Source organism: Drosophila navojoa, chromosome 5, assembly GCF_054131105.1.
Source record: "Drosophila navojoa isolate 15081-1374.11 chromosome 5, UAZ_NAV_1.0, whole genome shotgun sequence".
NCBI classification, from domain to species: domain Eukaryota; kingdom Metazoa; phylum Arthropoda; class Insecta; order Diptera; family Drosophilidae; genus Drosophila; species Drosophila navojoa.
In genome coordinates, this window is record NC_142893.1 from 11,261,793 (window position 1) to 11,279,987 (window position 18,195).

Here is an 18,195-nt window from a genome sequence, read left to right on the forward strand (position 1 = left end):
TCCGAGTCGCGTGAGCTGAGCTCAGTGACGCAATTGGCGGCCCTAATGGGTATGCAATGAAATTTTAAAATTGTGAATTTTAACAGGAAGGGATTTGTATCTTTATCCCTTGCAATTACGCATACAAAATTAATAACAAAATGTCGCATTTATTTAAAAATCGTTTTATTTATTTCTATATATGAATATAGGTACGTGTAAGCTACTTGCAATTAAATTAAATTAAATTAAATTAAGATTTATATGTCCAATTGCATACGCAGCGTACCGATTCATTGTAAAACAGGCACGCATACAGATTAGTTGTTAGGCGTATATAGATACGTATTACAATCGCATTTTTATCGTTTAAATTATTTACATCGTTATCTTTGTTTTATATAGAGTAGACTAAGGCTTAGGATTAATTACAATTCAGTTGTAATGTGCCAACAAATATTCGAAATCTTTAGGAGAATTGCATACTCGATGATGCATGGCACGCTCGGGATTTATTTGTCTATTTTTGTGTTTATCGAAATTAAATTGATTTTTTATAGAAATTGGTTGAGGCCAAAATATACAAATGTATCAGATCAGCGTCTATAATCAGATCAGTGGGCCGCAATATCGAAAGAAGTTTTAAAAATTCTTAAACAGCTATACTAATTCCTAGGAACTATATCACAGTTGGAGACTACAAACTAAAAGCCTATAACTCTTAAAAGATACCTATGTCTATATATATATATATATGTATATAGATAAGATATTGTTTTGATACAACTGCGAACTAGAAATAACTTTAGCTTAGTGGGTCGTTCCTTGCACTACCAAAAGCCTGAAGCCCACTCGAATGGTTCCAGAGATCCGATTCGATTGTGATTCAAGTGCAAGTGCTGGTCGCGCAGGACGTCTAAGAAATGCACTATCGGTGTTTTTGATCTCGTAATTACATTGAATCTACAAGCGCTACATAAAATACACAACTAGTTCTCTACGCATCTAGAGTTGTTTGATATAGAGTGGGGCATATAGATATATATATATATATATACGGATAGGTCTTGCTAAGTACGCTACAGTGTAATAACGAGACTTTACAAATTCAAATGGGGTTTTATCTATGATAACAGCATTCAGAAGGCACACATCGACTGCAACTGGCGATGGCTTCACAAGGCACTTGGGTACTACGTGGCAAGATTGATATCCAATAAACGGTTTGTTACATTCTGGCAGTATGTATGTGTGTGTGTGGGTGTGTGGGTGTGCGGAGGCTACACTCGCGTCTCGGTGCTGCGACTGCGCAGCAATTGCAGCGGCTGCAGCTCCCGTTGCGTATCGTTGTAGTACTCATGATCGGAGCTGGTGGACTCGCTGCCCGGCATCTTCACCTCCATGCTGGCGGGCACACCTGCCACAGGTATGCCAATGGTTTGGGTGGGAATGGGCGCCTCGCCAGCGCTGAGCGCATTCAGCAGATACTCGGGATTATCCACGCTCACGGGCACCTGGCATTGGGAGCAAGATAAGTTTCAATTAGTATTCGATTCTCGCTGAATGCCTTTTCGATTCTCTACTTACGCCAATCACATCGATGTAGCCCGTGGCTGCTGCTGCCATGTTGTTGTTGGGATTGTTGCTGTTGTTGTTGTTGTTGTTGTTGGTGCTGCCATTACTCTGGCCAGTGGGCATCAGATAGTCATCCTCATCGACTGGCAGATCAAGTCGCAGATTGCCCACGCCCACTTCACGGGCATTGGAATCGGTTTCGTCATCCCCAACGCCCACACCACTGCCCGGATTCTTGTTGCTGGGATCCTTGCAGTAGCGATTGAGTTTGGGTATCTCGTCGGTGCCATCAGTGCGATGGCTGGGACCGGGCGCCGCCTTGGGCTGCAGATAGTCATCGGCCTCGACCATGGGCTCGGACCCATCGGTGGTCGGCGCCAGCTTGCGTATGAGATCCTTTTCGTCCTGGCTGGTGTAGGCGGGCAGCCGGGTGAACTTATCGCCGGGTATGGCCAGGTAACGGCCCGGATCGCGAGCGAACTCGGCAAACACGTTGGTCAGCTGCTTGAACGGCGGACGCAGATCGGCGTCCAGCTGCCAGCAGGAGAGCAGTGTGCAGTAAATGTCCAGCGAACAGATCTCGGGCTGCTCCAGCTTCAGGCCCATCTCGATGAGATCGGGTATATCCTTGGCCAGTATATTCTCATGTGGTCGCTGGCCAAAGGTCAGCAGCTCCCAAATCGTCACGCCAAATGCCCACACATCCGACTTACTGGAGAAGATGCGATGCCGTATGCACTCGAGCGCCAGCCACTTGATGGGCATCTTGCCACCGGCCGCCTTGTACTCATTGGAGTCCACGCTGAGCAGCTTGGCCAGGCCGAAATCCGTAATCTTCACCAGCGACGGCGTCTGCACCAGGACATTACGTGCGGCCAGATCGCGATGCACCAGCCGCCGCTCCTCCAGGTAGGACATGCCCTTGGCTATCTGGGTGGACCAGTTGAGCAGCGCCTTGGATCCGATCTTGTCGCGATTGTTGCGCACATAGTCGAGCAGGCAGCCCAGCGGCATGAGCTGCGTGATCAGCATCATCTGCGAGGACATGCAGACGGCCAGCAGCTTGAGCAGATTGCCGTGCTCCACAGTTGCCATGGCGTAGGCCTCGTTGAGGAACTCCTGACTGGACTCGGCGCCAGACGTCTTGAGCAGCTCCTTGATGGCAACGGGTATCTTCACATTCTCACCCTCCGGCACCCAGACACCCTTGTAGACACGTCCAAACGCGCCCATGCCCAAGACGCCGCCTTTGCGCAGTTCCGCATCCTTGACGATCCGCAGCTTGCTGAGATTGGCGCCCATGTTGGAGGGACGCAACGGCTCGGAGTCTTCGCAGCCGAAGAATACTTTGGCCAAGTCGTCGGTCTCCTTCTTCTCCTGCTGCTTCTGCCGGCAGATGTAGATGATCACGCAGAGCACACAGATCACAGGTATGAACACGGCCACAAAGATGATGATGATCATGTTCACATTGAGGTTGGCGGTCACCTTGGAGCCGCGTGGCGGACTGGACACGCAGTGCGGTCCAATGAAGTGCGATTGGTAGTTGACATGCGGCTGCTCCGCCGGGCACTTGGAGGTGCAGTTGAACATGGTCGAATTGTCGTAGACCTCGCCCTCGGCAAACACCTTGAAGTTGACACAGGCCAAGCAGTCCTCCGCGCCGGGACCGGTGCAGCCCTTGCACTCCGGATGGCAAACGAAACACTCGCGCCTCTCCTCATCCGCATAGTGATCGCTGGGGCACTCGTCCTCGCACTGCTCCAGGCGCTTGTAGCGCGCGCACTTGGAGCAGACCTGCAGATGGAAGCCATAGTTGGTGCACAGCTCGCAGCGCGGATGGCACTTGCGACAGATGGCCTTGCCGGCCAAGGGCTTGAGCGAGCCCTGCTCCTGCGGATGCACATACTCCCAGTAGTAGCCGTCGGGGCACTTGTCGTCCTTGCGCAAGCAGCGCTCCACCGTCGCATCCGCATTGATGATGGCCAGATTGCACGTGTTGCAGGCGCCGTGTCCAATCGTATTCTTGGGTCCCGTGCAGCCCTCGCACGTCTCGTGGCACTTGCGGCAGATGCCAAAGTCCGCGTACTTGTCATCCGGACAGACGGTCACGCAGTGCTGCTCGTCGCGCACATGCACGCACTCGTCGCAGTGCTCGGCGCCGGGGCCGGAGCAGGTGCGGCACTCCGGATGGCATTTCTTGCAGGTCTTCGAATCGAACTGGTAGGTGCTGTAGACAGAGAGAGAGAAAGAGAGAGAGGGAGAGATGTTAGTAAAGAGTTAAGGCAGGCGGAATCACTTGCTACTCACTTGGAGACATTGCGACAGTCGGCTATGCAGGTGCCATTGTAGTTGAAGCTCTTGCAGTTCAAGCACTGCTCCGGCCCAGCGCCCCAGCAGCCATCGCTGTTGCATTGATCCGAACAGACTTGACCCGTTTTGCCTGCAAATATAGAGAGTCAGAGTTAGGCACTTTGAATGGCTTCAACTGGAGAAACAAATATACTTACGACACTCGGAGGTATTCAGATTCTCATTGATGAACAGCTTCTGGTCGTTGGTCTTCTGAATCGCGGCCCAGTGTATGCTGCTGACGTAGCAGAGCTGCGTGTTGTGCTGTATGACGATGCTGCCGGAGTTGATGCGCTTCAGACTGCGCAGCTCCAGGCTGGACAGCGACGACTTGACAATGGCCAGTGAGGCAAAGTAGCTCTCCATCAGCTGGCGACCGTGAATGACCTCCAGGTTGCGAAAGTAGGAGAGATTCTTGAACTGCGGATGCACTCCCTCGATGTTCAGATAGCCGGTGATCTCTTTCACCGTGGAGAAGACTTCGAGGCGATCGGGATGCATGGGTATATAGCGTGCGCCCATCGTGTAGTTCGCATAGATGTCCTGATAGCCCGAGAAGGTCTGGTCCAGCACTCGGATGTTGCCCTCGATCACGGTGCAGTTCTTGAACGAGTCAATGTTGCCGGAGTGGAGGACCGCAATGCCGGGGCAGGTCTTGGGGCAGGGTCCGTTGCAGGCGACGCATTCGCCATCCTTGGCCATCTTGTCCGAGGGGCAGCTGCGCACGCAGGCGCCATTGTCCTTCAGCAAGTGTCCCGGACACTCACGCACACAGGTCGCGCCATAGGCGTACTTGCCCTCGGGATTGGCCTCCAGCTCATAGTTGGTCGGATTGTATTTGCGCATGGGCGGGCACTCCTCCTTGCAGACGCCGTCATCGAAGAAGTTCTTGCACGCGATGCAATCCTTTTGCGTGGGCCCCGTGCAGCCGCCGGCGCAGAACAGGTGACAGCAGTCCCGCGGCCCAGAGCCGAAGCAACGGCCCTGGGCACACTGCGGCGCACAGGTGATCTTGCTGAACTTCTGGCAATTGTGCGCTCCCTCGCCCCAGCAGGCGCCGCGCTCGCACGACGGATGGCACGCCGGGCACGTGCGTTCCGCGGCCGTAAAGGTGTACGTGTAGTTGTAGTCGTCGTTGGCGCCCGACAGGATCTCGCGCCACACAATGGAGCGCGTGTGGCACAGATTGTAGTTGTTGAAGAACCCAACCCAGCCAGCGAGTATATCGCGCAGCTCGGGCATCTCCAGCGTGTTCATCTTCGAGTATGTGGCAAATAGGGCATATTTCTCCTCCTCAACAGTCAGGCTGAACAGCGTGCGGCCGCGTATGATTTGCAGTCTACAGCAGAGACGGAGACAGAGACGGAGACAAATGGGAATTTAGATCTGTGGCAGCTAAAGAGCCCTCAATATTATGCTACTTACTTGGGAAATATCACATTCGTCACATCCACATGACTGATCAGTATATAGCCCGTTACCTCGCGTATGTTGGCCAGGAAGCTCAGGTCCAGGTTGGGATCCTGCAGCCAGGTTAGCTCCAAATTGCCATCGACATAGGTGCAGTTCGTGTAACGATCGCGCAGATTGCGATAATGATGCTCTCGATTCGAGGGCACAGACAGACGACTCTTTGTGCCAATGCAAACTGTAAGCAGAGGGAGAAAGACAGAGAGAGAGAAAAAAAGATGAATTAGTATTTGAGTTGAAATTAATGAAACAGTTTTCTATTATATCATTATTAATAGTGCTTATGAATAAACATATATTAATTATAATTAATAATACTCTAGAAACAGATTTCTTTCATGGGAAAATAAAACCTATATTTAGATGAATAAGAGAAAATGATGAATGTATAGACTTGGCTTGAGAAAGAGCAAAAAAAATAATAAGACTAAGGGGTTTTAAATATAATAATTTATAGTTTATATATGATTTTGATTGAGCAATACTTTTTTTTTTTTAAATAGATAGTTCAACAAAAACTCAGCAGTTTATTAAATTATTACTATCTGTTTGTAATTAAATTAAATTAAATTAAATTATTACTATTTATTTATTTATTATACGATATTATTATTTAGATATATATTTCTCAACTCCAATTTCAGCAAATATCTTTTATTATTTACATCTGAAATGCATATACCCCATCTAAAGAGTACTCAAGTTAACTTTCTGAAATTATTAAATTAAAGACGATTTAGGGCGTCAGGTGAGTTAGCACAGGGAAAGTAAATACATTTCACGCTTGATTTCAGCGGAACATTGGGCTGTGTGTGGGCTGGACTTAATTGCGAGCCGTTGTCTAATTAGACGAAGGTAGGTGTTGAATTATGTGCTACAGGTGAATGCAAATGCTAAGAAATTATAAATTATAAATTAAAATCAAAGACGAAATTTCATGTAAATGATAAACGGAAATAGCTAGAGCTGGGAGAGGGCAAGTTTGTTGCCTAAGTCTTTTGTATTTAATGCTCGGAAGCAATGAAAAAAACAACAACTTGAATAAAAACTTATAAAACAACAACAACAACAACAACAGCTAGCAGCAAGTGGGCGCTGCTGAGTCGCAGTTCAGTTGGCGTTTTCAATAATTAGCAGCCCACGCAGACTCCGACTCAGACTGAGAGACAGAGATGGGGATGGAGACGGAGACGGGGCCGACTCCAATGACTGCTGTTATCATTAGTCAGCGACCTGTTTTAGCTGCCAGCAGAGTCAGCAGACCTCGTTCGTACATCTTCCAGCTGCCATGGCCATTGATTTGCATGGCCTACTACTAGATGATTATGTGTATGAGCGCAGAGATTCTATGAAAAGGGCTACGTGGGTCGCCGCGCTCGTCGTGTGGGCCGCAAAAGTGTGCCATGTCGCAGTTGGGGCTGGAGTTCGTAAGACATAGACACCCACTTGCAGCCAGCCAGCCCACCACTTGGGCACGCCCACCTCTGTTACTCAGCTAATTATCAAACGGAAGAAAAGGCATGAAAGAGACGAAACAATCAAATGAAAAAAATTATCGATAGGCCATAAATATTGCGCATTTTATTGATTTCAGTTCGTGGAAAGGCACGAACAAAAAAAGCGGAACAACGGCCGAAAAGAGTTTTAAAAATAATTATGAAGAAAGATATTGGATGCGAAAATATTGGCAGAAAATATCGCCAGAAATGCGAAATTCTTGAGTTGCTTGGGAAACGTAAAACGAAAGACAACAACGAAAAAAAAAAAAAACCAAAGAGAAGAAGTTGAATGCCTGCAGTTATGCGGCGCGATGCATGCCACACTGGACACACTGCGGCTTAAAGGCAACAGCGACAGCCATAGCAGAATAAAAGGTGAGGCTGCAGTTGACATTGGGACGCGGCGCACATTGATCAAAAGCGGCTGCTGGCAAATCGAAGCGCAACAATTTTCGTACAAATTCTTTGGCTTTGTTTTTGTCCTGCTGCTGCTGTTTCTGTTGCTGTTGCTGATGATGATGCTGGCACGACGCAGAGCTAAGCGAGCGAGAGAGGGAGGGAGAGAGAGAGAGCGAGCCGCTGGCCAGTTAAGGCAAGGCTGGCCACAGCCTCCTCGCCTTTAACTCCACTTCAGCCATTTCTCATACCGAACGCCGCATGCAACCCTTTTCAAGCCGCTTTATCGCGCACAATTTATCAGCAGCGTTTTTCATGTTGTGCTGCTCCTTGCCTGAAACCTAAGACACGAACAGTGAACAGTGAGCAGCATCAGCAGGAGTGGGGAGCGGCTGGGGCAGGGTTTCTTGTGAAATGCTTGAGATGTTGCATATGCGATTTTTCTTTTGCGCCGCGGACACGCCCGCATTAACTCGGTATGCCTATGTGTGTGTGTGAATCCCTCTCTCTCTCTGTGTATGTGTGTGTGTGTGTGTGTGGCAAAAAGGCTAATTTGTAATCCTTAGGCTAAGTGTCTCGACGCTAATGAGCGACTGTCTGCCTCTCGCGCTCTCTGCATATCTGTCCACGTCCGACAACAAATCAAAGTCATAATTCAAGCGAGATGTGCTCATTAAAACAAAAGACTTAGGCAACGAACTTGAATGTACTACTGGCCAAGAGAGGCTGGGCTGCGCCGGGCGAGAGGGGGTCGGCCTGGCTGTGGGGTCAGCCTAGCAACGCTCATTGTATTTGTTTATCGATTGTATTTGTTCAGCCATCAACAACACGACGACGACGACGACGACGACGACTCGATTTCAACTTCGCCCTCTGCCTGGCCCTAGCTACGCCTGCTGCCCCCCCGGTCTCCGTGCTGTGCTGACGCGCTGATTAATAGACCCAACCGCATTCCAAGCTTTGCCTCGCCGTGCTGACTTTCTAAATATTGTGTTGATTTTTTTTTTCGAATTTTTCTTCAACCTCAGCTTCGATTTTTTTGCTGCTGCTGGTGAAAAGGCCACAAATCGAGAAACTCAGCAAGAGAGAGAGAGAGAGAAGGAGAGAGCGGGAGATTGAGGGGCGGGACGGCATTTCGTGTGGCAAGTCAAACGGCTGCATAATCGATTTGAATGCTGCAACTGCGGCGACTAGAACTTCAGCTTGTAGACACGAGCGTCGTCTCTATGCGCGCCACAGACTCCGAGCCAACAGCAACAGGCGGGACTTTAGACTCGAAGCGAGGCACAGCTAACATAGCTAGCACAGCTCACACAGCGCGCTCTTCGAATCTCAGTTTCAGACTCGCTTAGCCGGTTCTGGCTGCGTGCTGTTCTTGCTGTAGTTCTTGTTGTTGTTGTTGTTGTAGTCGCTCACGTTTATGTGGCTTGCCCCTCACGCAGCTCTCTACAGCTCTACCTCGACATCATCATCTTCGTCTGCTGCTTCTTCTGTTCTTTTTCCCTCTAGCTGTCCGTCAGCTTGTCTCTCTGTTCGTTCGTTCGTCCGTCTGCCCGTCCGTTGTATTCCCTCTGTTTGTGTGTATTTTCATTTCGTGGAAAAGATTTTTAACTCTGTTGGCCATACGAACCATCTGGATTGCCGAGCGCTCTTCGCTTCTACAACCTTTCCCTCAGGCAGACAACAACAACAGCAACAACCATAAAGGCCATAGATTTTTGTTGTAAAATAACAAAAGATTTAAAAGGGCATTAAGCATGCTTTGTTTTTTACCTACACCGAATCTATGTTTGCTCAGCATGTCCCCTGCCCTGCCCTGCCCTGCCCTGCCCTAGCCCCAAGACGTCCCATCGAACTACGCAGATTCTGATCAAAAACCCAGAAAATAAAAAACAAAAATTACAAGGCGTCAGCCGTTATTGCCTCAAGCTGTTGCCCACAATCTCAACTGAGGCAAGTACATTGATCTCTAAGCAAAATACAATAAAGACCACGGTGAAAGTTCGTCATAAATCGAGCCAGAGCTCTATATACTCTATATATATACATGTATCTCTATGTATGCAGATGCAGCGCCTGTGATTAGGTGTCACAGACTGGGCGCCTGTTTGTTGTTGCTTTTTGTTTTTTTTTTTTTTTTGCTGTGGCAACAACAATTTTTCTATTGGCCACTGCCGCGCGCAGTTGCCACATAAATAATTCATAACTGTTTTGCGACAATTCAGTCGCGGCACGCGTTCAATTTACAATGAAATTGTGTAAACGCGCTTAATAAATTCATTTGCGACTGGCCATTAAATGCACGCAGCTCATTACAGCCGCTGTCTATCTCCTCCCATCCCCTCCCTCTCTCTCTCTCGCTCAGTCACACTGTGTGTTAGCCACAAGCCGAGCTGATCTGGCGCTTGGTTACGTGCGCGGATTTTGCAAAATAATTCTGCAATGCGGCAACTTTCTTTCATAAGTTGTTGTTGTTGTTGTTGTTGTTGTTGTAGTGATTGTTGTTGCTGCTCTTGTTGTTGTTGTTGTATGTATATTCTATGTCGTGGCATCACGAAGACAAAGGCAAATAAGCGCAACGAGCCAAGCGGCCAAGCGATCGCGCCGCAAATCTTTCGCAGAAAACGCTGCAAGCGCATCTTCAGCAAATTTTGTTGCGAGGCGGCAATGCGGCAGATCATGCAACAACAAAGCACCGACAAGGCCTGCTATTGGCCGAAAACAGCAGAAAGCAGCTAAAAAGCTAAAGACCTCAAGCCACAAAATGCTGGCCCTGGCTGCGTTGCTTTGTTGCCCATTTCATGTTCGATGCGCGTTCATTTAGTTTTGAGCACAACAATTGGGCGCAGGTCGTGCCGCACGACAACAACAACAACAACAACAACAACAGCTATAGTAATAGCAGCAGCTACAATGAGAGTTGCAGGCAGAAGCAACAGCCGCAGCAGCAGCAACAGCAGCAGCAGCAGCAGCTAAAGAAAAGCTAAGCAAACAATGCTGCCCATTAGATAAGCCTGCCGATTGCGCTTTGTGCAAAGTCCAAACAGGCAAAGAGACAGAGAGAATGAGAGAGAGAGAGAGAGAGAGAGAGAGAGAGAGAGAGAGGCAGGCAGCATCAGCAGCAAAGGCTGGCTTAATGAGCACGCCCTGGCGCTATTTTTGGTGCGAGTTCAATATCTTGGCTCAAAAGCATTTTCAGCTATTTTTAGGCATAGAATCAAGCCAACAGCAATAACAACAGCAACAACAACAACAACAATATTTTTATACGTGGGCTGCTGCGAGTCCGCGGAAGCTGTTGCTGCTGAGACTGAGGCTTCGACTCAGACTCTGACGCTGACTGCTGCAAGTTTCGAAATCGAAACGCCCACACAAAAAGAGAATACACAAACACACGTGCACATATACACAGACACATACGTATAGCTATAAACTAGCTTTTAGGGTGGACCACAGAGGCAAGACGCAAAATGTTTGTGACCAAAGTGCAGCAGCAATTGAAAAATAAAGAAAAAGTGTCGTAAAATGTGTAAGTACAAATAGATGTGCATGTGTGTGTGTGAGTGTAAGCAGAGAGAATGAGAGAACAAACAAAAGAGAACAGAGAGCGCAGGCTCTGCTAAGAGAACAGCGCAGTCGCAGCAGCCAGCGCTTAGCTGCAATTGCTTGCAACTGAGGCACATTTGTGTCTGTGTGTGTCTGTGTGTGTGTAGATTTAGAAAACCAGTATTTCTATAAAGACTAGGTACTGCGCACTCTACACCACAGTTGACTAACAGCAACAACTAAACTGGCATTAAAGTTCAACATATATAAGAAAAACAACAACAACAACAGCAACAACAATTCGCAACTGACGATTTTTCTTATATGATGTCTTAATCAGGAATTATAGAAAATGCTATGCAAAGTAAGCAATGCGCACACAGCTACAGCTGCACACAGACTCAAGCTAGACTCTCACACATACACTCACTCACTCACACACACACACACACACACACACACACACACGCTCACACTGTAAGAGTGAGCGCGTGCCTGACGCTGTAATTAGCCAGAGCTTACACCATTTTATGGGGCTAGCTCTCAGTGGATGCTGTTGTTGTTGTTGTTGTTGTTGCTATGTCTCCACAGGCACACTATGGAATGTGGTTTTTCAAGCAACAAAACACATACAGACACACTGTTAGAGCTAGGCAGGCAAAAGCCAGCTTGGGAGACCTTTCTGTTCGGCTATAATAGGCGCATTCACTCTCAAAATCTTTTGGACCAAGCTTTGTTTGGCCTGGCCAAAAGGCATTCAAGTGCAGCCCGCAAGCGAGCAACAACAAAAAGCGAAATAAAAGGTAGACAAAAGCAGGAAAAACAAGAAAAGCTATAAAAAAGTTAACATCAACTTTAACGTTTTAAATACTTAGGGAAATTATGACAAAGTTGTACCAAACATGTTTTTTTTTACATTCTTTTTTTTTCTTTTTGCAAATGTAATTTGATTTTTAAACAGATTATTTAACAATTAAAAATGTTGCTTTATTCGATTTAGTCCATAAAGGGAACAAAGAATAGTTCACATAGAAAAGACAGATATGGACAACAAAGTATTCTTTATACATATATGGAAAGCACTCTTCTCAAGCCTATTGAAGACAATCCTGAATAAACAGACTTTTCTAGTTTTGTCTTTTCATTTCTATAAAATTGTAAATACTATGCGATTAATAGATATATACATAAATTTTATATATTTTTTGTTAAAAGATAATTCTATTTAATATATGAGAAATTTTTATCTAAAGAAATAAAATGGCATAAATTTAGCAACATAATGTAACCAGTATTAATTTAATATCCCAACATTCGTTTACTGTTAAGCTACATGCGCTGCAATGCAATGCTCTTTTCAGTTCTGTTAACAATAACAGAGCTATGTAAATGCGAATTGAGCATGTAAACTTTTTGCTTTGGATATTTTATTTGCACTTTTTCCCATTTAAAAATTTCCCCATTGTGACAACTGCTGGCTATTCATGCGCAATCTTAAATAAACTTCCTTAATAACACTTTTATTCAACAATACCGCCAATTGTCCTCGAACAGCAATGTCTCCCCCTCATTGTTACTTTTTGTGCTACAAATTGCCTTGATTGGGTACATAGTGTTGTATGTTATTCCAACTGGAGTTGCACGTGCGGCTCGGCTCGGCTTCACATTTATTTGCATATTTGTTGCAGCTGTGCTTATTTACAACCACAACGAATTGTCATAAAAAAATAACTGAAAGCGAGTTTGTAGTGGTGGAAATTATAACAATATCTTATATAGTGGGCAACTAGAAATTCAACAGAAATCGGAAATCGGGCCCAAAGTCAATTCAATCGTGTGTGAATTCCCCAAGGGTAGGTCTATTAAATGAATAAGGCTTATCGGGTCAATATTATTGCTCCATTTCTTATCTAACCATATCCGGCGAAGAGCGAATTAAATCATTATAATATTGTGTGCTACACATCCATACACACACATACACACACATACATACAAGCTCGTGTGTGGCTAAAGCCATTAGCATAAGGGCAACTCGCGATAGCCCCAACGCGGCTAAGTAAACATTTGTTCAATTGCAAAGATGGGGACTACATTTATTAATTTGCAGCTACAAGATCAGTGAATATCGACAACGACAACGTGGGCAACGTGCGGGGAGTGAGGGCTGTGCAGCTTGGCAGCAGAAAATTGTTAACTTATTTGCCCGCCAAATGCAAATATTTGCGCCAAAGTATTGAGCAAACAAATGTTTTGCTCAACGATACAAACAAAACAAAAAAATTAGTACGTTTTTTTTTTTGTCTATTAATGTTTGGGTAGTGGAGGAATATGGAATATTCTATGAACAAAATTATAGCTAGATAAAGAGAGAGAAGGAAAAGAAAGATTAAAATTTTTAGAAAATAAATAACCAAAATTGAGTTAAAGTTCAAGATGGCAGATGTACATATATGTATGTATATTAATATAAGTACTTGGTTAAAATAAATATACATATGTATATTCAGAATAAAACTTCATGTAAAATCATTAAAAATCCACAAGCAGAAGCTCTATAAATTTATCATAAGACATATAAAGTCAACAGCTCGGCTATAGATTGCATAATACTTTTTGCATAATAACTTGATCTGGGCAATAAAATAGCTTAAAATATCATAAAACATGAGCAATACTATAGAGAATAGTCTCTGATAAAGACTCAGTAAATGTTTATGGCTGCCATTTGGCAATCAACTCCGCATGAGTAGCGTATGAAAACAGCTTCAGATACAAGTTTAGAGACAGCTAATAAACATATTACAAACGTGACATAAATGGCTATAAATATGCTTACAGATATTTGGCTAAATGTGCTTAACCGAGACCTGAAGTCATTTTGGGCTCTGGCAATAAACATTTGTTATGTATGTTAACATATTGAGCTGCCCTCGACTGTTGACTGTTATGGGTTCTCATTAATTTTCAAGCTGGGCGAAAAGCAAATGCGATACTCGCGAATCGCGTATTGTGAATTGTGAATTGTGAATTGCGATACTTGCGATGTCAACAAATTGAGTCGCCATTTTAGCTGGAAATTGTGTCGCTCACTTGATTGCCGTTGTTGTTGTTGTTGTTGCTGACAAAGAGAAATGGCCAATATACTTGAAAATGCAACAACAATAAGCGCAACAACAAAGTTGTCAATGAGCCATATGCTCAACAAGCAGAGCTAAATACAAAAAACGATTTCAGTTTGTTTGTAATTTTCGAGTTGGTTACGAAATGTGCCCCAAAACAGTAGAAATTCTTAAGAGGGTTTTGTGTTTGTAGAACGGATTGATAATAAAACAACAATAATAAGTTAGTTATAAGGCTGGGGGGTGGAGCAGCGGCAGCTGGGTCGAGCGCCCAAGTCAAGAGAGCACCGGCCTCAACTGGGCACAGGTAAATGCTAAAGGTACGAAGTGCCAACAAAAGCAGCCCAAAAAGTGGAACCCAAACTGTAACCGAAATCAAACATTGGTTGCAATGCAGCACGTACGATAAGATAAGCATAGCTGCATATAAACCATATAAACACACACACACTCACACACATTGAGATACTGATACAGATACAGATACAACTGTGGCTACAGCTACAGCTACGTAGTTAGCTGCAAGTAAATACAAGTATTTTTTTTGGGTATTTGTTGTTGTGTTTTTGAAGTGGATTTATTCGGGCCAAATACCTTGATATGATTATGATATATGGGCACGCAAATCTACATAAACACCAGACAATCAAACAATCATGATGGATGCACATGTGTGCATACATGACTGATGATCTGTGAGCGAGAGTGAGAGACAAAGCTCAAGACGACGATTGTCATGAAACAGGTTCAACTTGTCGCTTTGTCTTCTTATTGTTGCCATTGTTGTTATTGTAGTTCTACGAAAAGCCAAGAACGCATTCAATTAAAAGTGAGGAAAAAAAAATTAATTTGAAATATCCATAGCCGACCTTGGAGTAAGTTGTCTCTTTTTCTCCAACTGACCGAGTCGCTTAACAACAATAATAGACTACGACAAAAGGTTCCGCGTTGAAATCCCTAGAAATGCTTGGTAAATCTGTTTCTTAACCATGTCTAGGCATGACTTTAACTAATACTTGGATTCATAGAGTGAAATGTTGAGACAAATATATCAAAAAGCAAAGTGGGCTCCAAAGGTTTGTTTGTCTACTTTAAGTCTTGATGTGAAATTTCAATTTTCACGTTATGTCTGTTCCGAGAAATATCACGTATGGCTTAAAAGTATATAATCTAGCCAGAGCTCTACCTTATTTACTTGATTTTTATATATGTATATATATTATTTATATTCGCCATGTTGTATTTTGCACAATTCCATATCCAATTGATATGATAAAGTTATAGCAGATAAAGCAACAGAAATTCTGTAATTGGGTATAGTATTATATCATCTAAAAGCCCAATTATACAAAATAAGTATCAACAAACATATATTAATATATTTGTAAGTAGTTCCAGCAGTCTAAGATCAGCAATCAGACCAGAATTCATTTGCTTTATATTCCTAGAGGATCCACATTAACAGCAATGCACTTAACAGCATAATGTTAAAGTGGCTTTAGCATGCCTTCATAAACATGTTATAATTCCCATCTCATATCATTGTTTGACACTTACTTTTGCCCTTGGGAAATGTGTCCTTGGTGCTGTCGCCGATGGAGCTGCCGCTAGCGATGAGGGCAGCGCTGCTCGCTGCCGCTGCCGCCGCTGCCGCCGCTGCAGCCCGCTCGTGATTGCCACTGCCGCTGCCGCGATTGCGTGAACGGTTCGCATTGTTGCGATAAGCATCCTGATGGCGCTGCTTGGTGTTCTGTCGGCCATAGCGATCCCTGGCCGCCGAGACGGGCCATGTGCAGATGCAGTGGACCAGCAGCAGCAGCAGCAATGGTAGGTAAAAGCTGCTGCCGCGGCGCCTGAACAATTTGAAGATGCGCATCTCACGGGCAACTTATTTGCGGATTGAATCTATGACGTCTGTGACGTCATGAGTGTGTGTCTATGACTGATTCAGAAACGGGCCACAACACTTGCAGCGTTTTGGCTGCTTTCCGTATTCTGCTCAACACTTTTAGCTCGGTTTTGAGCGTGTTGTTTTTCGCGTTGTCAGCTCGCAGATATCGACGAAAAAGCAACCAACAAAAATAAAAGGGGCCAACAACAATTTCTGCTACGTTTTGCGTGCCAAAAACGACAACAAATTTTAACCAACTCTTTCACTGCGTTTTATTGCTGTTGTTGTGGTCGCTGCAATTGCTGTGTGCGTATGTGTGTGCTTGTATTTGTGTTTGTGTTTGTAGCTGCTGCTGCTTGTATTTTTTTTTAGCTTTTTTTTGTATAGGAACCAGTTTCACATTACGAAGGCTTTTGTTGTTGTTTTTGTTGCTGGCAGCTTTTCAGTTCTCTTTTTCGAGTTCGACTCAGCACAGCTTTCGGTGTCCGTGGCTGTGTCTGTGTGCGTGTGTATATATATGTATATGTATTTTGAGGTTAGGGAGCGCGCGCAGGCGCAGCCTGTTTAAAAGCTAAATGCAATTGCTTTAACAGTTGTTTTTGCTGATATTCCTTTTGTTGTTTTGGGCCATCTCACTGCTCTCACACACACATATACAGCTGCAGCTGCACTTTATTTTATTTATTTTTATTTTGTTGTCCCTGTCTCACCAATTAGCAATGGAATCACTATATTTTTTTTTCGTTTTATTTCACTTTGCTGCTGCTGCTTCTTCTTCTTCTTCTATTTGCTAAACAAGAGCTTCGCAGTGGCTTAACTCCACTCTCTATTTGCGTGTTATTTTATGGCCAAGTATTATATTCGATTAGCACTAAATTAGCGGCAAGTCGCGACAGAGAGAGAGAGACAGAGCGAGAGGGCAACCGAGATACGATCTGCAACGTTTGTCGAGTGAAGCGTTCGTCGCCTGGATTTGTGGGCAATTCGCGTCTGCGCAGCGTCACGTTAAAGTCGAAACTGAAGCCGAAACCGACATCGCGATATGCACAGCGCAGAGCGAACACCAACTTACACACACATACACGTACTCATGCACACCAATACACCAACACACATGCACAGTCATCTGAGCTCACGGCGAGTTAGGTAAAGAGCGTACGTCTATAAAAGACAACAGGTAAACGGCGTTGGTAAAAGGTGAGCGGCGAAGATCTCTTAGCGCAGATCAAGCCAACAAACAACATACAAAACTAAAGCAAAGCAAAGCAACTGCCTGTTGCTGCTTGTGCAGCTGCTCAATAGATTCGTACGCACAGAGAGCAAAAGAGGGAGAGAGACAGTTGAACTGGAAGGCGACATAGGGGTCTCTGTATGCATGTAGAGCTAGTGCAGGCGCAGGTAAAACCAAAATGCTATGTAAGGCACTTATAATTTTTTCTCATTTCGAAAAGTCAGCCAAGTAATATGAAACTATGAGAATTTCGATTCGCTCCACAATTGCAATAGAATACCCTACACTTAAGAAAGTTAAAATGATACCAAATCGAATGAAATGTAACCGAAGATTGTGTTCGGTTATGATTAAATAATCATATGAAATCATTGATTATAAAATATATATAAGTTATATATAGGATTATATAGAATATAACAGTTATATAATACATATTTTATATTTTAATGGGGTATTCAATTATGTTAAATAATTATGTAATTTATACTACATGCAGTACAGTAATATTCCCTGCCAAACCTTATCAAATACATATTTAAATAGTTCTATCTAGCAAGCTAAGCCTTTCGCTTATCAATAACTGTTTAATCCTAAGCCCCTCTTAACTTCTGTTGACAGCTGTTGCCTGTGTATGTGTGTGTGTATGTGTGCGTTGCAGCGGCTTCACAAATTCGTTGCGAACATAACCAAAACACAGGTAAGTTGAGATATTGTGTATGTACCGAAATTCGTAGCTGTTGTTGTTCTTCTTCTTCTCCTCGAACGCTTGCGGCGAATTGGCGGCGAAGCATTTAAGCAGTTGTTGTGGCAGCCGTACGCTGACGCTCAGGTAAGCGATCTCTCTCTCGATCTCACTCTCTTTGAATGCCTGTGTGTGTGCGCGTGTGTGAGTGTGAAGAGAAGTAGTTGGCTTGCACAAATGCTGCCTTATAAGCACTCAAGTTCGCTGCTTGCCCATGTGTGTATGTGTGTCTGTGTATGTGTGTGTGGCTGATCTGTGTGGGCATCGAATCTACGGCGCTTTGGCTTTTGTCTTTTGGCCAAAAGATTTGTAGAAGCGCTGTCAACATTGTGTTTTGGCAGATTTCTGATGTGGCCTGAACAAAAAAAAAAAAAAAAAACAGCAACTAT

At 44.6% G+C, this 18,195-nt stretch overlaps 1 protein-coding gene and 1 long non-coding RNA gene across 2 annotated transcripts; both read right to left on the reverse strand.

Annotated features, from left to right (window-relative positions):
* Window positions 1–188: 188 nt before the first annotated feature.
* On the reverse strand, window positions 189–17,061 carry Egfr (epidermal growth factor receptor). The gene is made up of 6 exons (XM_018104520.3): window positions 15,497–17,061; window positions 5,332–5,554; window positions 4,065–5,245; window positions 3,865–3,997; window positions 1,567–3,784; window positions 189–1,493 (listed from the first exon to the last, which is right to left on the reverse strand). The coding sequence occupies exons 1-6, from the start codon at window positions 15,813–15,815 to the stop codon at window positions 1,260–1,262; spliced, it is 4,308 nt and encodes a 1,435-aa protein (XP_017960009.1). The 5' UTR covers window positions 15,816–17,061; the 3' UTR covers window positions 189–1,259.
* LOC149091038 (uncharacterized) lies at window positions 14,475–15,318 on the reverse strand. The gene is made up of 2 exons (XR_016197192.1): window positions 14,809–15,318; window positions 14,475–14,736 (listed from the first exon to the last, which is right to left on the reverse strand). It is a non-coding gene; the product is annotated as an uncharacterized LOC149091038 (long non-coding RNA).
* Window positions 17,062–18,195: the final 1,134 nt, after the last annotated feature.